Source organism: Tachypleus tridentatus, chromosome 8, assembly GCF_004210375.1.
Source record: "Tachypleus tridentatus isolate NWPU-2018 chromosome 8, ASM421037v1, whole genome shotgun sequence".
NCBI lineage: Eukaryota > Metazoa > Arthropoda > Merostomata > Xiphosura > Limulidae > Tachypleus > Tachypleus tridentatus.
In genome coordinates, this window is record NC_134832.1 from 112,106,453 (window position 1) to 112,133,090 (window position 26,638).

General features: G+C 34.6%; 1 protein-coding gene and 1 long non-coding RNA gene across 6 annotated transcripts in view; one reads left to right on the forward strand and one right to left on the reverse strand.

The window, feature by feature from the left end:
- LOC143223218 (tyrosine-protein phosphatase 69D-like) overlaps positions 1-26,638 on the forward strand; it is a 337,627-nt gene that overhangs the window by 82,832 nt on the left and 228,157 nt on the right. Inside the window, exon 2 of one of the 5 annotated variants that reach the window (XM_076450867.1) lies at positions 15,304-15,403. The exons of the other annotated variants lie outside the window; for them this stretch is intronic. Within the exon in view, the coding sequence (XP_076306982.1) occupies positions 15,373-15,403 (31 nt within the window). The 5' untranslated portion in view covers positions 15,304-15,372. The remainder of the gene's footprint in view (positions 1-15,303; positions 15,404-26,638) is intronic. 5 annotated transcript variants of the gene reach the window in all.
- The window catches only part of LOC143223222 (uncharacterized), a 114,673-nt gene that overhangs the window by 26,520 nt on the left and 61,515 nt on the right, over positions 1-26,638 (reverse strand). The window lies entirely within an intron of this gene.

Below are 26,638 nucleotides of genomic sequence, written 5' to 3' on the forward strand. Positions count from 1 at the left end.
AAACGTGTCAAGTTTGTTGTTGAGTTGGTAAAGTTATAAACGCACGTTGTGTACTTCAGCTCAGTAAAAGACCTTTGACTTCCTAATTAAAAGATTAATTGATTTAAAGTTTGTTCTTACAGGAGGTGGTCGTTCGTGTAGTGAAAGCTTTTATGAACCTAATGAAGCAACTGTTTATGTAGTACCAACTACAGAATATATATCAATCCTGTAAAAACTTCCCAGAAAATGAATTTTAAGCTTTAAAGGTTTATTTTTATTTATTACTGATTAAAGAACACTTTGACAAAACTTAAAGTTTTCTTTTTTATTATTTGTTAATCCTAGTTTGTTGTTGTTTTAATGACGACAATTCAATCTTTGAAATGAGATTAAATCTTATTTCATCAGGATCTTTTTGCTTGCTTTTTGTTTGATTTTTATTTCGAGAACATACTTTTTGTCAATGTTTTCATTTATTTGTTGTCTGACGGCATACAGTTGTAGCACCTCGTGAACTTTTCATGAGAACAGTAGAATGTAATGCTTAGATGGAAAACAACATCAATATAGGATAAGTTCAATAACTATCATTGAACATTTTCCTTTAACAAAAATTCAAGACAAAAATCTCCTTCATGGGAAAGCGTGTATTATGAATGATAAATTCCAGAGCTTGTTTCTTTGTCTTGCCTTTTGGAGTAACTTGCCTATGTATTATGACTGATAAATTCCAATGCTGGTTTCTTTGTCTTGCCTTTTGTAGTAACTTTCCTATGTATTCCCAGCTCATTATATTGCCCCCCTTCCGTGGCTCAGCCTTAAGTCTAAAGATTTATCATACTAAAAATAGGGTTCCGATATCCACGGTTGACACAACACAGACAATCCATTGTATAACTTTACATTTAACAACAAACAAATCGTTACATGGATATTAGATCAAAAGTTTAGGCACTTTATTATAATATAATTTTTAGTATGATTTGATGAATTTTTTAGAACAAAGCTACATTAGGCTATCTGCTGTGTCCACCATGGAAAATTGATCCTTGTTCAATATAAGAATTTAAAAAATGAAATGGAAACAAAAATACCTTAAGCAGTTTTAATAATCTCAAGTACCGCATAAGCTTTATATAACTGTTACATTTTATCTCAGTAGCAACTCCTCGGTGTGAATACCAGAAGGTGGTAAAGAGACCTCCCGAATAAGGGTCAACTGACTGATCTTTTTCGGATAGGACCAACTGAATACCAGTATTATCACAGATAGCACTCGTGTGGCTTTGATTAAAATTTGAAAACAAACAATACCAGTGTTAGGCGTTTTCAACGGGCGTTGTGGACGTTATGTATGATGCTGGTGTTTGGGTATAGTGCTCACGAAACCCTGGAAATACTGCATTGTCCTGGTTTGGCATTGTAGTGCGTCCCCTCCTAAAACTCTACAGTGGGTGGGGTTATTAGGCATTGAATTCTTCTTCTTTCATTATTGATCCCCTAAAGTAGAATAAAAATAAAATAATAGAAACAGATCATCAGTAAATGATCACGTCTTGAAGTTTCTGTACAAAAGGTCTCCATTTTTTACTCAGAAGGTTTAGAAGAACGTTGACTCTCCTAAGTCAGTCAAGAAGCTACGTTCTGAGAACAGTTTGGTGGGAAAATCTACTCCAAATTACAATGAACCCCTCTTGAATTCGAAGGCCATTTGGGATACATCCATTGAGGTTCCTCCCCCATGATACTTTGAATATCTCACAAGTTGTTGAGAAGGAATTGAATAAAATGCCCAATTGAGAGATCCTTGCTGGTTTCTCCACCCAAGGAGTTTCTACTATAAGGAATATCTCCACTCATAAGGACGAAATTGTGCTGTCTACCATTGTTTTCATTTTGACATTTACATCACCAGAGCAGGTTATCTGAACTGTAAGGTACAGTGATTCCCAACAATCTTGGATGTTTCCAGTGTCAGTGGTTTAGCTACCTGAAGACATTATGTGGTGATTCTTTGACGTCTACTTGTTGTGATGGCAAAGATCATGACGCCTAAGAGTGTGGACGAGATCCTCACTGTGTTAATTGTAGTGGCTCTCACCCCTCTTACTTTCGTTCTTACCCTAGGTGGGTGGTGAAGAAAAAGTACAGCATTTGAAAACGATAACAACATTTCTTACCCCAATGCTCGGAAGTTATTGTCTCCAACTCCATACCAGATATATGATGCTGCACTATGTTCCACTGCTACAGTGAGAGTGCAGACAGATCTTTCTGGACTTCCAAGAGAGTCATTCTCAAACCATATGAGGAGTATTTGGCCGTCTATGGATAAGTGAGTTGACAAGTTAATGTGTACTCCTGTCTCTATTCCCACCATTACTTCCAGTGGCTGCCTGGGTCCACTTTCTTTGGTCCCAGCTTCTGGCATCTGCTCGGGTTCACTATCTTCAGCTAATTAATCGTTCACGTCCTCAGTCACTGTAATCTACATTCACTGCCATAAATCTGCCTACTATACCCATGGAAGAATTCATGGAGGTCAATAGACATTTTTCTGATGAAGAAAAACGACCCAGTCCTCTTCCACCAAAATCAAAATAGCAACTTTGATACAGTGGAACTATCGATATTTCCATTATAATCTGGGTGACATAAAGGTCTTGATTGACTCTTATCATCTTATGTGTCTTTCCTTACATGAAACATTTCTGAGACCTGCTGATACAATCATCTTTAGCAGTTTTTGTTGTACCAAAATGACAGGTTGTATGATAGACTAGTGCATGAAAGGGTGGCACTGCTGATCGACAAGTACGTACCCACCCTGTCTTTGGCATTTGAAACACACTTGGAGGCAGTCATCATCCATGCTTCCTTGGATAGCACCATTACTGTTTGTTCTCTCTCATTGTTCCCTAGAGAGACTTGTGATCAATCAGACCTTGGTGCTTTCATTGAACAGTTGTCATCTTTCTTTTTAATCCTAACAGACTTTAATGGACACGATCCCCTTGTGGTGGTGCTAATACTGATGGAAGTGGGCTCCCTATAGAGTGTATGCTTTCGGATCATAAAATTTTCTCTCATTAATTCTGGTTTCTATACTTATTTTCATGCATTTAAACAGACGTTTACTGCCATTTATCTCTCTACTTGTTTCCCGTCACTTTTATCTCTCTTTTCTTGGAATATCGACAGTGACACATAGGGCAGTGAGCATTTTCCTATTGACTTGAGGGAGATTGACAGTGGTTGATGTCTTCTGACACACGTGCCTTGGAAGTTGGACCAAGCCAACTTTATCCTGATGTCATCTATCTGCCATCCATAGGCGACTTCTCGGTAACAGTGATAACTATATCATCCAGGCAGCTGCTTAATCTAGTCCTATGATAGAGACACATTTTCCACAGTATCATCGTCCATAATATAGTCCTGCCTGCCAGGAGGCATGAGATACTCAAAACCTGACCTGGAATATATTTCGTAGGTATCCTATTCTTACTAAATTATATGGGACAAAATATGGAAGATCAGAGAAAAGTACACTTCCCATCCGTTTTCTATCATGCTCACCACTGACCAAGAAGTGCTGCATGTTCAGAGCATCCCCGATACTCTTGGCGAGAACTTTTCTTGTGCATCAAGAACTTCTGTGTCTTCTCTGGCCTTATTCGCCATCAAGTATCTTTCCTTTCTAACCAATCGTCTCTATGAATATAATCACCCTTTTACACAGGTGAAACTCAAGCTTTCCCTTCATTGGTCTAGCAGTATATTGATCGCATCTGATGATGTTCATTATAAGATGCTGCGCCTTCTCTCTCCTACCTCTCTTACTTTTATTCTGGTAGTTTAGCTGCATTTGACAGAAGAATGTTATTCCTAATGCTTGGTGCTGAGCTATTGTCTTTCCTTTCTCTAAACTTGAGAAAGATCCCAAGATTTTTTCCAACTATTGTCCAATTACTTTGACTAGCCGTCTCTGTACGGTCTTAGAAACAATGGTTATTGCTAGTCTTGTTTAGATCCTTGAATCGAAAAATCTCTTCTCGCTCACCCAGTGTGGTTCTATTAACAGTGCTCCACCGTGGACCACCTGATTTGACTTAAAACGTCAATCAGAAAAGTCTTTCTCAAGAGGGAATTTGTTTCCAAGTATTTTACCTTGAGGAGGCTCAGAACACTATGTAGAAGCACATTATTTTGCGGGACATCCACTGTTATGGGTTACATGGCCACTTACTCATTTTCATCAAGACGTTCTTTACTGGACAGGAAATTACAAGTCCATGTGGGTTCTACACTTTCTCATTCTTTTCTATAAGAACTTGGAGTCTTTCAAGGCTATGTCTTAAATGCCACACTTTTCGTTATCAGGATTATGTTAACAAATTCCACGTCTCATGTCGATCGTCGAAACATAAGGTTTATTGACTGGTAGCTTCATACTGCCCTTGGTTGTTTATTGAAGGTTATCACAGCAAATGGTTTTATATTTTCTTTGTCCAAAATTGTTTACATGCCGCCAATGGTGTATACAATATCCAGAGCTACGTCTTAGTGATGTTGTTCTTCCAGCAGTTCCTGAGACAAAAATTCTGAATTTCATTCCTCACATCAAGCAGCTATGTAAAAAGTGTACGAGGGCACTAAACACCCTCTGTATCCTCTCTTCCACCTCTTGGGGAGCAGATAGATGGTCTATGCAAGTGATCTATCGTGCCCTCATTCACTACAAAGTGAACTGTGGGGTTCTAGTTTTCTGTTCAGCTAGAACTTTGGCTTTGAGGATGATGGACACCATTCACCATGTGAAGCTTCGGTTCTGCACAGAGGTTTTACAATTTTCCAAGCCAAAGTTTATATACTGAATACCAAGAATCTTCGCTTCACCTCCACAATTTGTACATTTCTGTGCAGTATGTCAAAAAACTTCGATCCCTACCACAAATCCCACTTAAGGTTGTATCTTCTTTCCTCAATAGACAATTTTGGTCTGTCCCCAGTGGCACAGCAGTATGTTTGCAGACTTACAACGCTAGAAACCGTGCTTCAATACCCGTTGCGGGCAGGGAACTGATAACCCATTGTGTAGCTTTGTGCTTACGTTCAAACAACAATAAAAACAACAACCCTTTGGCCTTCTTATTCAGGCAAAGCTGACTAAGTTGAGTGTATCATTGGATAGCAATGCTGTCTCCACTTATCAGCCCATTTTGCTTTGGCTTATTACTATCTCCACCTTTGATCTTTCTTTGTTTAATCTGAGGAAGGTAGTGCAGTGGATTTATAATTATATATTTATTTTAACATATACGTTTATTTCAGTTTAATATATATTTGGAAATGAATGTGACTTATACTGTTAAATACGTCTTGCAAAATTCTCGCCTATTCACCAAATTTGTAACAGATTTTCGAGTCTAAAAATCAACAACATATGTTTTACGAAAGCACTAGCGTGTCTTCAAATATTGCTGCCAACTGAACTTTCCAGAACCTCGCCTTAAAAACTGAAGTTAAATAGTTTCCAATGTTCGAAATGTTTAAATGTTCCTGGTCAAACATTTGTAGATTTCGAACATTGGAAACTATTTAACTTCAGTAAAAGAAAACTTCGAGCGTTAGTATTTCTACAAAGACAATGCATAACTTCAACGGAAAAAAACCTCGCGTGTAAGGTTTGTTTGTTTGAATTTCCCACAAAGCTACTCGAGGGCTATCTGTGCTAGCCGTCCCTAATTTAGCAGTGTAAAACTAGAGGGAAGGCAGCTAGTCATCCCCACCCACCGCCAACTCTTGGGCTACTCTTTTACCAACGAATAGTAGGATTGACCATCACATTATAAACGCCCCCACGGCTGAAAGGGCGAGCATGTTTGGCGCGAAGGGGATGCGAACCCGCGACCCTCAGATTACCAATCGCACGCCTTAACACGCTTGGCCATGCCGGACCTCGCGTGTAAGGGGATAGATGGTTAATTGTTAAGTGAACTGTACTGATATCAACTCGTAAGTAATTCGTTCATCTGGACCTGTCGATAAATATTCAATTCCAGACCATAGAGAAGAATCATTATTCTTTGTAAGTTATTAAAAGTTTGGTATACAAATCATTATTTTAAATAACTATTTATAACAACAGTTACCACAAATTGTATTATTGTTTGCTTATTAAAATATATTTGTGTTAAAATAGAAAACTGTATGTGTCAAGCTTGTTGGAAAATATCATAAATTTAATACATATCGGCTATTTTACATCGTAATACATACATAAAAATCGGAGACTCGTTCAGGATAAATTATAATACATAACAGCGGATACTGTTAACAGAAAACGACTCTTTGCCGAATATCTTTAGAACTATTCTTCCATTCCCATTTCTACAGATGGTTCGAAATCAGGTGACTCTATAGAATTTATAATGATATGCTGTGGCTCAGTGGTTGCTTACAGGATCCACTTTATAGTTTGTGTTCACTTTCGAGATATATGTCGGTTATAATTCAGATTTATTTGTTGTTACTTTCCAATTGGTCATATTTGATTCATATTTATACATCCTTAAGCGATTAGATGGAAAATCTGGTGGTATATTCTCTTGTACAGGCTCGGCATGGCCAGGTAGGTTAAGGCGCTCGACTTACGATCTGAGGATCGGAGGTTCGAGTCCCGGTCGTACCAAACATGCTCGCCCTTTCAACCGTGAGGGCGTTATAATGTATCGGTCAATTCCACTATTCGTTGGTAAAAGAGTAGCCCAAGAGTTGGCGGTGGGTAGTGACGACTAGCTGCCTTCCCTGTAGTCTTACACTGCAAAATTAGGGACAGCTAGCGCAAATAGCCCTCGAGTAGCTTTGCGTGAAATTCAAAACAAACAAACATTCTCTTGAACAATCGTTGACAATTTGTTTGTTTATAACTTTCACGCAAAGGGCCATTAACACATAATCGTTCTTAATTTTAAACTGCTAGTTAACACCAATCTCCCCTAACGTCTGGGCTACTCAAGTCAAATAGTCACTCTTAGCTCCCATAGCTCCACAATCTGTACACTAGCCACTGAGCCACGCTCGTCTCTAGACTATTATAAAGGTAATTAGGCATTCAACAATGCAGACAAAAAATTCTCTGAATACTCTCGTCTGACCGAAGAGTGCGATTCTGCAATCACATTTTGTGCACCTGCAGTCAGAAGGGTCAGAGTTAAGGGAATATTTCTACAGTGACTGGAAGCAAACCACAAGCCCACTGATTCACCGTCCCGGTACTGTAACTATCAAAATCTGATCCATTGCAAATCTAGTGGAATTTATTCCCACAGAACAAAGCCATTCAAAATATTATTATTATATCTCGTTTTGTCCTTTAATAATCTTATTTAACTAAAACAAATATAAAAAAAATGTAATATTTATAATAAATAAAGTTAACCGCTGACTTCTGGTTGACAAACCAAAGAAGATAGTTTCATACCGGACTCAACCCACGCTCGTTAAGACCACAGACAACAACATCACGTTCAGCAAGAAGACACAAACCAGATTCATAAAAAGACACCAGTCGTCCCAGAAAGAAATTGAACGACTCATCGATACAGATAGAATTGATCACTTTGTTTTATATCCACGAACAACTTATCTTTGTCCTCCTGGTGCCTTAGCACGGTCTTTTGATTCATCGTTTGCTTAACTCATGTGTTTTACCGTTGTGTATGTTTTGTGTTGTTTTTTTTTCCAAAAAGCTTTACTAACCATGATTTCCTTTTCAGCAACTTCTGGCACGATCAGGGTAAATTATTCGGCGCCCTAATCGTGAAAGTGGGTTTTCTCGGAGTACTCTCGTTCCTCCCCCCCACAGCAAATTCTGAGGTTTTTGGATCTACAGATCCCTATCCCCTTGTGTGTGTTTTTTTTGTATGGTCAATATTTAACCTCTTGCGGACCACCAACGGACCTTTGCCACCAGATTCCAGCATAATCTCGTTAATTTTAAATTTTCTCGGTTTAGCCATTAATCACTAATCTCTAGCCCAGTTAAATTTAACTTCACAAGTAGGGCGTAGAGAAGGTCTCTTCCGAGCGCCCTCGATTGCTTTGCATCTCTTCTTGAGATGCTAAGTGTTAAATCGGAATAGCTGCCAAGATTTGTATTTATTTTATTCTGGTTAAGTTTGTTTTATTTTCCCCACATTTTAAACACTAGATAATACCTTTATTAATCTATATATTTTATAACTGACCTCCTTTCTATAGATGTGTTTTAATGGTCCTCCAGTGGAATAGCGGTAGGTTTACTGAGTTAAAATGCTGAAATCCTACGTTCAATATCCCACAGTGAACTCAATAGATAATCAAATGTTACTTTGCTCGAACAAAGAAACAAACTTTCTTAGTGAATTAAACATCGAATATTAACATTTCGTTATTGACCACATAACTTTTATTTTCTGTTTACATATCCTTGTCATAATTTTTAAACCGTACAAAGTGAGTTGAAAAGTTAATGATTAACCTTAAACGTTTTATTGTGTTTCACCAAATTCAGTTTCTGCGTCACAGTAATTATTACAAAATGGCTACTAACTGTTTTAAACATTTCCTTCTTAAGACTGCTCTTACATATCACGTAATTTAATAACACATCCTATAAGTAATATATTTTAGTTGTTACTAAATCCACAAAGATAAAACAGTCCTAATCTCTTGGCTATACATTAGCAAACAATACAAATAATTAAAGTTATTTGGAATTATGATTTTCTGATATCTATCAGACTTCAAATCCTTTTTTTATGAAAATGAAGCTTTTCATTAATCATTTTCCTTAAATTTTTCAACTTACTATGTAATTTATAATAAATAAACAAGAATATCATTCTTCAAGATGTTACAGATGTTTAATTTTAAGATTGTTTTTTTTACATAAATCTGCAATAAACATAATAAAAACTTCAATGAACTTCATCGAAAATGAACTCTTTTCAGTTCCTCAGAATATTCCTTTTCTCTGCTAAACGTTTCATAGTAATGCACTTGCTAACCTTAACAGAGTTTTAATACTTTTTTAAATGTACTTGTGTATAAAAATGAATTTACACAGACGTATACATACTTTAAAATTCCCCTATGCTACTTTATTTTACTAAACGTCAGAAGGTAAACAATATTTATTGATGACTAAACGTCACATGTAGCAATAATATTTTATTGCAGTAATGAAAACACCTAATTATAGAGAGTAATAAGGTTTCTTAGGCCTTACAAAAGCAGATAAAACTTCGGTCGTCTGCAAATGTTGCTTTTTCTTTTTCCCACATTCCCTTCTTTATTCATTCTAATAAAAAGTGTGTGAAAAGAGCATTTCAGCTGTATCTTTTGTGTGCCACAAGTAACAATCCATAAGATTTCGTTCAAAACCTAGTTTGCAGCTGGGTTAGATATATGTTATCGAAATATATTAGTTTATTTTGAATTTCTCGTAAAGCTAGTCGTTCCTAATTTAGCAGTGTAAGACTATAGGGAAGACAGCTAGCTAGTCATCACCACCCACCGCCACCTCTTGGGCTACTCTCTTACTAACGAATAGTGAGATTGATCGAAACATAATAACGCCTCCACAGCTGAAAGGGCGAACATGTTTGGTGATTACGAGTCTAGCGTCTTTAACCATCTGGCCATGCTGGGCCATATCGAAATATACATACACTATATACTAAACGTATGCATTATATACTTCTATATAATGCAAGAAATTGTATGATATATATGTTTGAAGTTAAGCACAATGCTGCTCAAAGTTCCGCCTTTGCTCTGTTCACTACGGGCATAGAAACTCGGTTTCTAGCGTTGTAAGTATTTAAACATACTACCGTCACAGCAGGAGGGTGGGATGGTGGAAAGGGTAAAAATAGGATTCCCAACATATCTTTTTTGATCTGCCACAGATCACTACTTCTTCAACAGAATTAAGAGCTAAGTTGAACGTATAACAGCACACAGTATATCCGAAAATATTTTCATACACTTAAAAACATAATATTCATATATATATTCATACGGTACAAAATGTAATATTCAGATATATATTCATACAGTAGAAAACGTAATATTAGGAAACGATACTTGAAACTGCTTTAACAGCGTCTTATACAAAAATTAAAATACACACCCGTGAACCTGTTAAACTGTATTATCATGAACTTTTAAAATATTGTACTTACTACGAACATAAAGTATCTCTTTTTATAATACATGAATTACGCCTAAAGTATTGAAAGAAAGCTTTTACTATATTTAATACCAGTTTGTATTTACGTGATAGAACGTTACGTGTGTCGTCAGTTCGTTGATTTTGCTGAACTCTACTTCTGAACAATAGAATAGATTGAGTGCAAAAAAAGTGAAAAACATAAATATAAAACACAACCACTATAATCTATGTGTCAGCTATACAATTAACAAGTGACACCATTAGATTATAAGAAAGGAATGTACATTGATATGAAAAATAATTTAATCACTAATAACTCCTTTAAGTCTGAACGACATGTACCTGGCAAATAATATATATCAAATCAACTAATTAAATCTCTTAAAAATAACGTAACCAAACAAATGGTAAATAACTAATTTTGTCGGTTGACTTGTAAATGCTATGTAGCTTAAATTATCACGGCGATTCACGGAAATGCAGGAACCTAACATATATAGATAAATCCCAGTGTGTTTCACGTCACGCTTGATTTTTTGAGATAGAAAAATAAAAGCCAAAATACATTTATCCATATAGAATTGATCGATTACTGTCTGCCCACAATAATTTTAGTAACAGTGCGAAAGGAAGCCGTGAGGTGGGAGAGCCGTGAAACATTATAAGTGTAGTGAATGAAACCCTTGATTTTTGCGTTGTAAGTCCGTAAATATTCCCCTGACCACCTAGGTGATTATACATGTATATTTATGTATACATATATGGGTATGTAATAACTTGTTACAGAATAATTAGATAAATACTTAGATTCCTTATTTAATGTAAACAATTTTGTTCAAGTTAGACTCTTGAGACACATTTACAGTTTGTTAGTTTTCAACTTCGCGCAAAGCTACACGAGGGCTATGTGTGTTACCCGTCTATATATTAGCAATGTAAAACTAGAGGAGCCGCTAGTCATCATCACCCACCGCCAACTTTTGAGCTAGTCTTTTACCAGTGAATAGTGGGATAGATCGATACATAATAATGCCCCATGGCAGAAAAGGCGATCATGTTTGGTGTGACAGGGATTCGAATCCTCGACCCTCAGATTGCGAGTCGAGCTCTTATAAGCATCTGATCAAGCCGGGCCGGTTAGTTACAAATCCAGAAATGTAAAAATAAAATACAAATTAATAACGAAAGGCACGTAAACACGTACAAATGTAATATTTATAGTAGATGGTCTTATCATTTGGTGCTCGCCCTTTCAGCCGTGGGGGCGTTACTATGTTGGGTCAATCCCACTATTCGTTGGTAAAAGAGTAGCCCAAGAGTTGGCGGTGGGTGGTGATGACTAGTTGCCTTCCTTCTAGTCTTACACTGCTAAATTAGGGACGGCTAGCGCAGATAGCCCTCGAGTAACTTTGCACGAAATTAAAAAACAAACAAACAAACATTTGATGCAATTATACAAATTCTTCACACAAAACGGAATGTTATTTTTTATAGAACGAATAACATGAATAAAAATCAAATTGTAGTTAACATCACTGTTTTTTTTATTAGAAATCTCTAGAAATATTGTTTTCCTAATTCCTCTTTTCGTATATGAAGAAAATATATATATAGATATTATTAAAATAAGCTACACAACCTTGCAACATATTACATCAAAATAAAGGATATCGTGTTTTTTACACAATATGTCCAAACTATAATCTATCAAATGTAGTTGGATTTAATTTTTATGGAGAAAACAAAATAAATTAATAGATAAAAACGTAGCTACAAAACAAATATCCAACTCCAATACATAAACAGTAAGGTTGGACATATGTAATATGACATGGTTTATTTCAGATATCGAAAAAAGTAAGACCAAAATTTTGTTGAGCATACCCTGTCAACTTGGCTTAACCTTAACTTCACTGATCTCACATGCTTAACACACACACACACAAAAAGGAGAAAAAGGGTGCTCAAACCCAGATCTGCTCCACATCTTTGCCACCTTTTGCTTTCTACAGCCAAAAGTGAGAAAGTGGTGACTAACTTAGTTATTATAGTAAGAAAAAACAAGAAGGAATCCTCAATAGCCGTGGTTGTAAATACATCTCATATTGGTCAAGGGATAAATCTAACAGTTAAAAGTATGTACTTGAAGAAAGAAACAAAAACGCAGAGCCATTCTATGAGTTACTGTGTTGCAGATAAAAGGTTAAAAAGTTTGTTTGTTTGAATTTCGCGCAAAGCTACTCGAGGGCTATCTGCGCTAGCCGTCCCTAATTTAGCAGTGTAAGACTAGAGGGAAGGCAGCTAGTCATCACCACCCTCCACCAACTCTTGGGCTACTCTTTTACCAACGATTGACCGACACTTTATAACACCCCTTCGGCTGAAAGGGCGAGCATGTATGGTGCGACCGGGATTGGAACCCGCAACCCTCGGCTTACGAGTCAAAAGCATTAACACGCTTGGCCATGCCGGGCCAATGTTAAAAAGAAAAATAATAATTTGAGTACTATACTCAATGGGAAGACATAAAAACTGTTCTTGAAGTTAGCATTCCAGCTTCAATTTTATGTTTGATCATGACTACCAGTATATTATGATACTATTGTATATAATCCAACCATTTTCATTTAGTACAACTTCCATCTTCCACCCTTCCATGCTACTAGTTGAATCTGCAATGGTTAAAAATGATTCAAATAGTAGTATGTCTAGTATAAGAAGTGTGATATAATTATACGTAAGATATAATCGCGTCCAAATACACAATCCTAAGTATTTTCGTTCCCACTACAAAATTGTAGAAATAGTTTCTAATTGTACATATCATTTACAATTTCATTTGAGTCATTATTTTGAAATTTATGTGAATACTTTTCATATTTATTAACAAGTAATTTAAAATGTTTCATTAAGGTTTTATTATCAAAACAATTGAAAATCAATTTTGTGCTAATACATTCATGATAAATATTAAGAATTATATATTATTACACATTTTACAATATCCAACAAGTTACAAACGTATTGCCCACGCTAGTACAGCGGTAAGTCTCCGGATTTGCAACACTAAAATCAACAGTTCAGTTCCCCCCCTATTCTGTATGGCATGTAATAGAACATCATTTATTAAACTGGCAATATTTTCTCGGCAGTTATAGAAAACAAAACTAACTTCGTATCAGACATTGAAGTACATCATTCAGATAATTAATAATTATAGTAATATTAATATTCATAACAAGGGAAATAATTTCACATTTCAAGTGTTTGTACTGCCCACACAAAATAGTATTGGATGTTCATTTTGTGGCTACGTTCTTGTTTTATTCTTTTTGCACGCAACTAATACGAACTATATATATATATTTAAAAAGTTTGTTTTTGAACTTCGGGCAATGTTACACAAGGACTATCTGCGCTAGCTTTGTTTATTTGTTTTGAATTTCGCGCAAAGCTGCTCGAGGGCTATCTGCGCTAGCCGTCCCTGATTTAGTAGTGTAAAACTAGAGGGAAGGCAACTAACCATCACCACCTACCGCCAACTCTTGGGCTACTCTTTTACCAACTAATAATGGGATTGACCGTCACATTATAACACCATCCACGGCTGAAAGGGTGAGCATTTTTGGTGTGACGGGGATTCGAACTTACAACACTCAGATTACGAGTTGAGTGCTTTAACCACCTGGCCAGTCGGGCCCTGCGCTAGCCATATCTAATTTAGTAATGTATGACTAGAGTGAATGTAGCTTGTCATAATACCTTTCCGCCAACTGTTGTGCTACTTTTTTACAAAGAAATACTGGGATTGACCTGTACGTTATAACAACCTTGTGACTGAAATTGTGACTATATTTTTGGTGGGACAGGGTTTCAAATCCGCAACATTCAAATTGCTACTCAAGCGCCCTAACCACCTGGCCATGGCAACCTTAGATTTGAAAAAAAGTTCCATTGAATCATTCTAAAATATAAACTAATAATCTAATCTCTTCTAGTTTGTTTTGTCTTATGCATTTTGCAAAGTTACTTCTGAAAATTTTCTTTACAGTTTTGCATCATTTTTCTCCCAAATATCTCAACACCAAATTGGTAAAGTGGCTATAGATTTGACATCCATTCTTATTCTTTTAGCTTGAGTATTAAGTGTATCTACAAAGCACAAACAGTTATTTTGAAGTGTAATTTGTGTAACATGAAATCTTCGCTAAATCTTATGAGTAATAACCCTTCGTGTTTCTGAGTCAGCACAAGAGAGCCTTTAAACCAAGTTCAGTGGGAATACCGTTATAAGGAATCATTACGTCAGAGCTGACCATTTGTGATCTTTATTTCACTTCCCCTGGAATTAGGTTTAGAAAATCAATCTCATCAGTTATAATGTTGGGTATTTTTTTGGTCTAAAGATGTCGACAAGGTTTCTTAAACAATATATTACTGGTTGAGACCTTGATGTGATTGATTTTAAATATAAATCCTTAAGTTTATATATATTTATAAAGATAAATGTCTGTTTCCGTATACCGCCAAAATTTCTTTAGATTTATAGATTTAGAGATTTTTTCAATATCAAAACTCGTTAAATTGTGACATTTCCGGTTTCTAAAGTTATTATGTAATTAGTTTTCTAGGATTTGGTGTCTCGTGTGGAACGTATCTTTCCATATTTTCTTGGAGTGATGTGTAATATTCATGGTTGTTTAGTTGAGGCATAACTACCGCTCAATAATATTCTTTATCCCTAATGGTCGTAGTTCCTTATTCACCTGCTTCATTAATAGTAATTGAGTTATCATTTTTAAAGTTTTGTGTTTCAGATTTTTCTTCCTGACGAAGGTTCCCTCTGATGTCAGAGTTTTATCCTTCTCCAATGTAGCAAATCAATGAAATTATTTAGATATTTATTTTTAGGACTAGGAGATAAATTAATCATATTTTAATATTTGTATATAGAAATTTACTATTTTTAAACAAATATATCGAATTTTATATTTATTTTATGTAAACTGTATGCAATGGGTATAGATGTCATAAGTAGATATAAATAAATACTAATACTACTACAGTCTATATAATGTGTAAATTTAACCCTTAAACAGCGGGAATGATGTAGGTAGCAGCATAAGTTGATGATGCTGCCGTTTAAGGGTTAAACTCAGCGTTTCGGTATGCACTCCATTACTCACAACTTCACAGACGGTAAGTGTTAACTGCTGTTTATTCGTATAAACTTGTGGCATATGTATTTTTATGTTAAATACAAATGAGAGTATTGGCTTTTTTAATTATATACTTTATACGGTCTTAGGAGAATAAAGAAGTAGATTCATCAACATTTAATTGCGAATAAAACAAACTTTTTATGAGATAGACATTATTCGAGTCACTTTATATGCAAAAACGGCTCGTTTGGGTTGAGAAAATATTTTACATAGAATAGCAAAGAACGTTTCGACCTTCTTCGGTCACCGAAGAGCCGTTTTTGCATATAAATTTCTCAACAAGTGGGTTTCTCGACATCACTGATTATTCGAGTCACTATTTTACTTTCACTTTTATTCTGAAAAATAAATAATATATTAAAAGTTAAATATAATTTCTTATTCATAAATCAAAATTTCACAAATTGCATCTACTTAAGACAAAACATAGAACTACAATTGTAAAGAACGCAGCGAGAAAAACAAAAGTAACTACCATACTTAGTTACATCAGTTAGAATCTTATCTTAACGTAGAAAAGAAAAGAAAACCAATACATTCAATGTGAGCTCATTGAATATGTAAAAAAAAGACAGGTAGCTGAGGGCTATTTGAAACTGCAATACATTTTGCAATTTCAATACTTCAATCAGCTTGCTTCACTTCTGGTACTATACAAATTTCCAAGATGTGTTGTTGAGTTGGATAAAATCTATAAAGTGTTTTTAACCCGTTAAAAGTTGTTTTTTCTACTCATAACTTCATACATACATATCACTGTAATACGTGTGCTGTAGTTGAAAGAGTTAGATTACAAAACAAACTTCGTTTTTCATAGAATACAAAAAAGTTATTGTTTGCATCATCCTCAACTGGCAAATTGTGTGCTGTTGACAACTTGTCTTCCCATTGGTTATCCAGCTGAAAATTAAGGTACGTAATACGCACATATAATTTAATCTAGCTTTGCGTGACAAAACTACGAATTAAACAGATTTAGTTGGAAACAAAAACTTTTAAGGTTTATATTCATTAAAAACTGAATTACACATACATTTGCATCGAAATCAACACATAATTAATTATTCATATTATGTAGAAACTTGTGGTATCCTCGTGGAAAAATGCGTGCGTGTGTGTATATGTCTGTGTCAGACTGCATACAATATTATTCTTAACATCATATATACACGAATCAATATGTTATGAAATCTAAAATAGGCGGTTTACCTAATTTTCTTTTCTTTGGGATCAATTAAAAGTGTACGTTTAATTCATGTTTTGACGTATATTCTGTTCGCCTATTAATAGGTTACGAAAACTTCAACTTTCGATAACGGGCGTTCTAGTTTCCTCTAACTATATAACAAATATTATAGTTCGCTAGCACTTGTTTTGAGAAACATTGATAAAACCATTATAATTTATTTTTGAGCTACATTGTTTATGAATATTCCAGGCAACCTTCTCTCAGCAAAAGAAATCTTAATACTAAACACGTTTTTTTATGTAGTGTGTTTCTGACAGTGCAGTTTGTCATGTAATAAAAATATAATTTTCTAAACTATAACAATATGAAAACTCTGTTGTATTCCATTGTATTTAAACAATACAAAACCTTTCGGCCTTGAACAATCCTAGTTCTACAGAAGCTACAAGTAAGCTGTATGTCTGTTCTGAGAACTGAGTACATTGACCAAACTAATTCTGGGAGACGTACTTCTGTATTCGCTCCATGTTTTGTACAAGAGAGATTCCGGTTCAGCGTTGATCTCTTCCTCGGTCTCAGAAACTGTTTTCTTGTTTGAACTGTTACTGAATTCTAGGTAATAACACTTGTGCATTGTTACATTACTCATACTATATTAAATTTTGTCCATATGACTGATGATTAAGAAATAAGTGAAATTAATATTAAGCCAGAATTAATAAGACTCGAACTGAATAATTGTAAAAAGATACGACAACCTAGTCAGATACCATTTATTTTAAGATAACGAAGGATATTCAAGTACAATATCACATAATATATTTCTCTTGATCAATATATCAACTTTTTAAAAAAAAAACTTTATAAATTCATTTTCTTCCAACATGATTGTTTGGTTTGTTTTGAATTTCGCGCAAAGCTACACGAGGGCTATCTGCGGTAGCCGTTCCTAATTTAGTAGTGTAAGAGTAGAGGGAGGCAACTAGTTATCACCACCTACCGCCAACTCTTGGGCTACTCTTTTACCAGAGAATAGTGGGATTGACTGTTACATTGTAACACCCACAGGGGTGAAAGAGCGAGCATGTTTGGTATGACGGGGATTCCAACCTGCAACCCTCGGATTACGAGTAGAGTGCCTTAACCACCTGGCCATGCCGGGCCTTTCCAACATAAAGAATTATAATTAAAATTAATTCTAAAGTAAAATTCCTAATAAGTACTACAAAAACGTTTGAATGATGATTACAATAGGCCTCCAGTGACTCAGCGATATGTCTGCGGACCTGTAACGCTATAATCTGATTTCGATACCTGTGGTTGGCAGAGCACAGATAACCCATTGTGCTTAACTTCAAACAAATCACGAAGTACACAACGGAGTATGACAAAAATGTAGCCTCTATTATTAATTCGGCTTATCACATGATTTTATAAGTAATTGAAAAATATTAGCCCATAATCAAATTAGTTTACCCAAACCCCTATTTTGATAACAATTGAGCCTCCCAGCGACTTTTAGAACCTAAGATATTAACTTTTAAACATAAACAGAAAATGATACCTTGGACCTGAGTGAACCCATCTGAAATGCTGGTGCTGGAATAATCTGATACATACATATGCGTGTGTGTGTTTAACTGCTAACATTCAGCTTTAATCTTTGCTACCTAGTAAAGTCTCAACGCCTTTGATAAACTGACTTACACTGTCATGTTTCATGCCTGTTTGCTGTTCATGCTTAGTAACTTCGAAAGCATTTCTGATGAGTGTGAGTGAGTTTATTTCAAGATGTGTGCAAGGATGCTTAACTCTATGAAGCAGCCACTGAAACGCTGACGGTATTCAGTAATAGTATGTCAGATAACTATGTATTTAACTGGTTGATAGGCGACGTGACTGAGACGTAAAGGTAAAGGATATATCACATGGAGGCAGTAAATTAACATAATTTGTCTCTCTCTTGTAACATAAACTTAGCGTTTAAACATGTAATATATAAAGTAGAGACACCCGTTTGCGTTTTCTACGTGTATCAACTACACATGCTCATTTGTAAAATAGGTTATTTGAGGAAGTTGGGTTCGTATAGAGTAAGACGGACATTACCCATCCCATTTAAAATCTGTTCGCAAGCATCACAGGTGAAAAATATGTACTTTAAAATATTAAGAGCAGAAACAAGTGCTGCTTTTAGAAATTGGAAAAAAAAAAGTTTAATATTCCGTACAACTAGTAATGTTGATCAGGTTTTATTATCCTGTTCACACAGGAACTGGAACATTAACTCCACTCTTACTTAACACCCCATCCTCATTAATACTGTTGTAAAATCAGTTTTCTTATACTGAATTCATTTTGTTTAACTTTATATTTCTAATGTTTCATTGAAAGAAAAGGCCTAGCACGGCCAGGTGGTTAAAGCACTCGACTGGTAATCCGAGGATCACGGGTTCTAATCCCCGTCGTACGAAACATGCTCGCCTTATCAGCCGTGGGGGCGTTATAATGTTACAGTCAGTCCAACTATTCCTTAGTAAAAGAGTAGCCAAAGAGTTAGCGGTGGGTTGTGATAACTAGTTGCCTTCCCTCTAGTCTTACACAGCAAAATTAGGAACGACTAGCGCAGATAGTCCTTGTGTGGCTTTGCATGAAATTGAAAACTAACCAATCATTAAAAGAATCTACCGCTTACCGTAAATACGCATTTTCTTAATGTTTATTTTCTTTCATTACACGTCGAACGCTTGTGAATAAAGATTAAAACTAAACACTCTATATCGCTCTGCGTTGCTATGCTTCTTGAAAGCCATTTCTTACTAAAATTTACTCTTACAACACTATTGTTTGAAAGTTGAAGTGCCGAAAGCCGGAGAAGCACTGGAATCCAACAGAACTAGAATTTGTGATAAAAATCACGTAATGTGCAGATAGTTTTTTCTTCCACTTTACTCTTAACATGTCTCCTTCGGATTAAAATTCAGAACCGTTTTAAAATAGAATTACAAATGTTTCTTTTGTGTCCCATAAGTCACTGACCTAGAAACCTTTTGTTAATGCTGAAACGCATCAGTTGGGTTGGACTATGAGAAACAAAGGTTTAAGTGAAACTTTATTTATGCAATCACTATTTAAGCGTCAAAAACTGGTAAAATACTGGAAAAACCAGTAGGCCTAAAAATTGTTTAAAATATATAGCAAAATGTATATTTTGTTTTGTTTTTATTGTCTCCTATTCTTCTTAACTTGTTCATTTCAAATTCAAAATAAGAGGCATTTGAAAATATCATTTCTACCCTGTCTTTTGTCTTTCATACCATACTTAGACTAAGAATTTGGACTGAACGACGAGAGACTATTTTTTGTTTCTGTATTATTAGCAAAGCCGCATTAGACTATATGCTGTGTCCACCGACAGAATTCGAACCCTGATTTTAGCGTTGTAAATCGCAGACTTACAATTGATAAATACAAAAATATTTCATAAGAAAGACAACCTTCTTACGTAAAAGTAGGTAAAAGGATATGTGTATCCTGAACACCCAAACCCTTGTCTAAAAAGGAAATCTTTAATTATTTAAAACATTATTTTGCATGTAATTCAACAGAAAATAGAAGATACGTTTAATGTTTATTTTCATGTATGATTTGTTATCGTATAAACGTTAATATTCAGTAAACTGTGTTCTAGTTTTGAAAAAAAATAATTTTTATTACATGTGTATATCAGGAATATTTACGTCTGTCAGCATTTCCTTTGAGGAATACTGATAAGAAACATTCTAATTTATTTTAAAATAGCATTGTTTATCAGCACTTCCCCAACCTTCTCTCAACAGTCTTTTAAAATAGCGTTTTTTATCGGCACTTACCCAACCTTCAGTCAACAGTCTTTTAAAATAGTGTTGTTTATCAGCACTTCCCCAACCTTCTCTCAACAGTCTTTTAAAATAGCGTTATTTATCGGCACTTACCCAACCTTCAGTCAACAGTTTTTTAAAATAGCGTTGTTTATCAGCACTTTCCCAACCTTCTCTCAACAGTCTTTTAAAATAGCGTTGTTTATCAGCACTTCCCCAACCTTCTCTCAACAGTCTTTTAAAATAGCGTTGTTTATCAGCACTTCCCCAACCTTTAGTCAACAGTCTTTTAAAATAGCGTTATTTATCAGCACTTCCCCAACCTTCAGTCAACAGTCTTTAAAAATAGCGTTGTTTATTAGCACTTCCCCAACTTTCTGTCAACAACAACAACAAACAGAAAAAAATAGTACCTTTCTGAAAATAGAGTTCACAAGGTAGTAGATATTTAATGATTCACACTCTCAAAATGCATTTGGCAACTAGGGAAGCTCTCTAAGAAAAAAACAGATTCTTATTAATTTTGGGCTGAGCTAGGCCTAGTGGTTAACATTATTGGAATGTGGATCCACACTTTAGGTCTGTAGGTGCACTTTAACAGTGATGTCAGAGCTCACTCTTTGTTTAGACAAGACTATCGCAGAAGTTGGCGGCGGATGGTGCTTATTTTTAACAAAATATTATTTTGAGTCGTAGCTACCGAGCAGTTCGCCTGTGTTACCCGCACTGCATTAAATGTCACTTACACTTGACGTCAGCTTCACGTATTTTTCTACCGTTCTCCAAGTCGAGCCCTCATTCGTGATATTAAAACGGCAAAATAAAAATGGTTCACACTCCAACCGTTCTACCTTATTCTTTTAAACTGTTTATTTGAGCTCCTCTGCTAATTTTTTCTCTAAAATATTTTACCACTTTCTCGCAACAACTTGTGACACTTGCAGACAAACACACAGGTGTACAATATAAATATATATATATGCCTAGCATTTCTAGTTAAATTAATATTCAATAGTTATATATTCTGATGTATAAGTTATAATTCGTAATAACTTAGAAGATGTTTTATTAAATAATGATATGAATCAGTAATGAAGAACGGGCTTATTTTTACTTTTAAGTTTAAATACATGATTGAATCAAGTTTCTTAGAAGATAAAATAAATGATCTTTATCAAAATACATAAGTAGCCTTTATTTCAAAGACAGTTTCGTTCTTTAAATGTTTACGTCGCTAAGGATGAAATGGTTTTACATAAAATTATTTAACAAGAAAATGTTTATAAGATTGAAAATTAGATATAGGTATCGCTTCAGGGTCATTATTTTACAATGGTAGTTTCAAATAAAATCTATAAATTGGACAGCCATTTCCTCCATTTAAAAGTGGTGTATTTTTTTATCTTTAGTTTAAGTTAATCCTTATCTCGCCTGATGGTGAGATTGCGAAAAAGGGTGGAAATTTTGTGGTGAGATTCAAAACCTAATGCTGTGTCGAAAGCTATCAAATTTGTCTATTTCACACATACAGATGTATCAAAATATCAGCTACTTTAGCATGAGAAGACGAGAACATGGTTTGTTTAGCATGAAAAGAAGAGAACGTGGCTTTTTTATCCTTTAACTGAAAGAAAAACTCTTCTACAAAAAAATAAATATTTGAAGGTATCTTTTTAAAGAATCTAAAGCGAAATCAAAATATAATTAGGAGCTACATAGCAATTCTTATTTACAACACGTCTACATGATTTGTATTTTGCTTTCACTAGAAGCAGAATGGAGAAACAGTGGGCACAATATTTCTATTGTTTCACGCTGGTAGTTATCAAGCTTTATATGTAATCCGTAAGCCTCGGGTGGAGAAGAAATTAAAAACACTTATGCTGATCTACAGACAGTATTAATTTCTTTCCACTAAATCAAACGAGACAATGGCATATTTTGTAATATCAAAACTGCTTTAAGGATATCTACATGATACTTATAAGCTCCTAAACACTTCTTAAGATTCAGAATATTGTAAGCTCAGTATTCGTATCCAAATTAAAAACTCGTGTTTTTTGTTGCACGTGTCCCTCGCTACTACAGCGGTAAGCTTACGGACTTACAACGTTAAAGTCAGGGGTTCGATTACCCTCGGTGAGCTCAGCAGATAGCCTAATGTGACTTTGCCATAAGAAAAACATAAACACACAGTTGCACGTAAATCTCATTATTTTCTTATTTAACCAAGCTACAAAATTCGTTCATAACATATAAGAACGTTATTGTTTTTATTATTCAATTCCACGTTTTACTGTCTTTGCTCTTTGCTTTCATAATACGTCTTATGGTAATACAAAGTTGTAGAAAAAAAGTAATATTAGAAAGAAAATATTTTATACCTGTAAAATTTTGAAATATTACATAAATATTTAATGTGCCAATGTACAGATGTTATATATAAGTATATAAATACCTTTACTTTCGAGTAAACGCCAACAAATGCAAACAATATCAAATAATTCTTTTAAATGTTTAAAAAAAATACAGACATTTTTGGAATTCCGCGCGTGTGTGTGCGTACGCGCATGTGTTTCTCTTATATTAAAGCCACATTAGGCTTTATGTTGTGTCTATGAAGGTGAATCAAACCTTTGATTTTAGCGTTATAAATCTGTGGACTTATCATTGTCCTAGCGGGAGTGTTGAATTCAGATTAAACAAAAACGCTGTTTTTAAAAATAATAACATGATATTTTAGTAACAAATGTTTTCAAAATGTCCATTATTTCGCGTTGTGTTTTACGAAAAAAATGTGCTGAAAATTAAACTATGTGAAAATTTTAAATATTCGTACACATGTCGTTTCCACTTGGACCTTAATGTCTCCCTAAAACAGTGTTCATTGATGCTGTACTTTAAAGTGATTACACATTTTCATTTTTATATTACTTCACATTATAGAGTCATTTAGCCATGCTTTTCACATCACATAATTCTGAAAGGAAAAAATTTTTAGACTTCTTTGTTTTGATAATATATTTTATTTTTTTCAGTTCTACGAGTCCAGTTAAACTCTCTACAGCTGCTAGTATCTTTTCATACGCTAAAACTTTATCATTTTCCTAGAAGAAAACCGCCTAAATTATAAAATATAAGAAGAAAACTAATTTTCTAAGTAGTTATATTCCATTCCATACGGATGTGACGTAATGCAAATTAACGTCTGAGAGACATTGAAACAGAGAGCATACATTAAATTGGAATTTCTTTTGATTTTGAAACTTGTACAATGCATGAATGAAATAGAAGCTCTCATATTTACAACTCTTTATTACTGTACGAAACATGCCTGGTCTTTATCCTTTTTGTGTTATTCATTAGAATTTTATTCATGTGTGAACAAAGCTCATGGAAAGAAACCAGTACAATGTCCTTTTTCCTTTTTCAAAACTTTTTCTGGTGTTTGAACCAAAGATTCATTTATAAAGCCATACATTTTTCTCAATGCACCTGTTTAATGTTTTTAAATTAAGACTTGTGAGTACTTTCAAAGACGTCTTTGCATTTATGCTAAGTAAAGCATCATCTTCTACTCTGTGTTATTGTAGTTAATTCTACTTGAACTATAATTTTTCCATAACTTTTAAAAACGAGTTAGGAAAGAAAGAAAATGTTTTACGCCACTGTGTTTGTTGAAACACAAGAAACATCTGTTTTCATCGCATACAGTACTCTACACATTTTAATATTTGAAAAATTGAATTGCGCAGAGAAAGTTCTAACACCAGTTAAGATGGCTTTTATTGTTAATTAATAAAGAGCTTTACTGAAACTAAATTCTTACTGTACTGATGAAAAACGATATTGATTCAACACAGTGCAACATCCCACGGAACTGATCAAGTTTAACTATCGATGCTTTGAAGCATGAGTTGAAAAACATAAAAAAATCTGTTGGAACATTCTTTTTTTCCACTAAAAGTAAAACACGGTCCATAGAATACCCATTTCATTCTCCAGTTACTTGAGATTCATAAAGGTTGAAGGGATATGTAGTGAAAGCAATACGTGACCTGTGTCGTTTTTCTAGATGGAGGTGTTTCTTGATTATGTTGTGTGTGTGTTTGTAGTCTACACCACATGAATAGCTTTTCCACTGAAATTTTGTTTGCGGATTCGTAATTATTAAACGAATGTTGCACTTTGCGTATCACGGCTGAGGTCTGACTTGCTGAAGGCTTTTTTGTAGACGGTCTTGATGTCCTAAGTTGATCCGGTTGAGGTATGATTTATTGCAGGTCTCGTTTTTGGAGAGCCCTGGTTCCCCAAGCTCACACATAGTCGTTTGGTTTTTCTTCCACTAAGCATAAAAGATATCCCTTTCTTTGAAATTCTAAATTCCTGATTTTAACATGTCTTTATGATCTAAGTGTATGAATATTTTACGACGGAAAGGGCTGTTCTATACTCTTCTCTAAAACAATCAGTTTTAGGTGGTGGCATTCCACTACATACAAAACACCAAGCAATATTAATATGTAGTTTTGATATATTTTATTACACCGTGGTTTCAGGTGAGTTGCTCTTTTGCATAATAAAAACAGTGTTTTAATATAACATGTCCAACCTTCTGTATTTAGATTACTCAGTAAAGAATCGTTTTGCTTTTATGGCGCTAAGTATATTAATACAGAGCCCACGAAATTTAACAAACAATCAGTATTAATTATTGCACAGATATACATTACAAAATTCAGGAAAAATGTCTTCTTCTCTTCTTATACTTTTTATAGAAAACCCACCGCTGTAAAAGTGTATGTACAGCTTACTTTTACATTTATGAATTCGTGAAACCATTTGATGAGAAATAACGAAGTTTTCTTTAAACACCTTTCAGAACTGTACGCGACACAGGATAATTTCAGATTCAGTTTTGCCAGTTAATACCAGTGATGTAACCCCACAGTGGCACAGTCTGCGGATTTATAATGCCAGAAACCGGATGTACCTTTGTGCATAACAGAACAAACAAAAGAAACTAGTGATATAAATGTAAATCGTAGATTATGAGAATAACATATATATTCGTGTACTGAATGAAATGAACAACAGACGTGTGTGTTTTTTAGCCTACACGATCAGATCCCAATCTACAATCAAACAAGAGTAACTGAAGGGTTAGTTGTATCGTTGAGTGGCTAACTAACTGCTAGTTTCTCAGCTCAGAATTATGAGTGTCTCTAGACATAAGCTCTCGAGTAACTTTGAGCAAAACGTTTGAAACAAAATAAATGTATTGGTTAACTAATGGAGATTATGTACTCTGTTAAGGCACAAAAACATACGTTATTCCTCCCTATTGAGTATCTAGGTGTTTCCAATAAGTTTATTTGACAATTCAAATATATTTATTTAGGACAATAATCACATTTGAGTTCTTACTAAGATAGGACACATTAATTAATCTATCATTAAAGGAAACTGAATTTTATGGCTGCTTTGAAACAGTTGTCGAACCGTGTTTGGATTTTAAAAATATTTTCCATGTTTCTAACTTTTAAGTGCACTTAACGTAACCTGTCATATATCTTCTGGCTAAGAATGAGTTATTAAAATCCAATATTATATTTACAAAACAAATTGAAAGTGAGGTATATATATATTAATATTATAGAAAGGCATATAAATATTCACATGAGCATTTTTACAAAATATAAAAATTTTAATAACGACAAAAAACGTTTGTAAGAAAACATTTGCGGAAATAAAAGTGCTATTACAATGTGAACATCGATAGAAGCATTTGGACAAAATATTAAGTACGTTATGCAAAAAATGATCTTCAAAATGTGAAACAGGAAATCACTTGACAAACGCAGTCAGTATAAAGTTACGGCTGAATCTTTTGTTCCAAAGCTATGTTTTGATATTGTTCGGAATTTTTTATTTAGCATTATGCCACTTAAACGTGAAAAGGGTATGTAACAGCACTTTCCGACGCGAACAATTCATATACTTAGATCGTAAAAATCTGTTCAGATTAAGGATTTAGAATTTTCAAGTTGTGAATATTTTTTACTTAATGATGTTGAAAAATAAAGAAATGTGGATCAACTTGAATCATTCGGACCATCCAGATAGAGATCTACAACAAGTCGCACCACAACTGTGGTAAGCC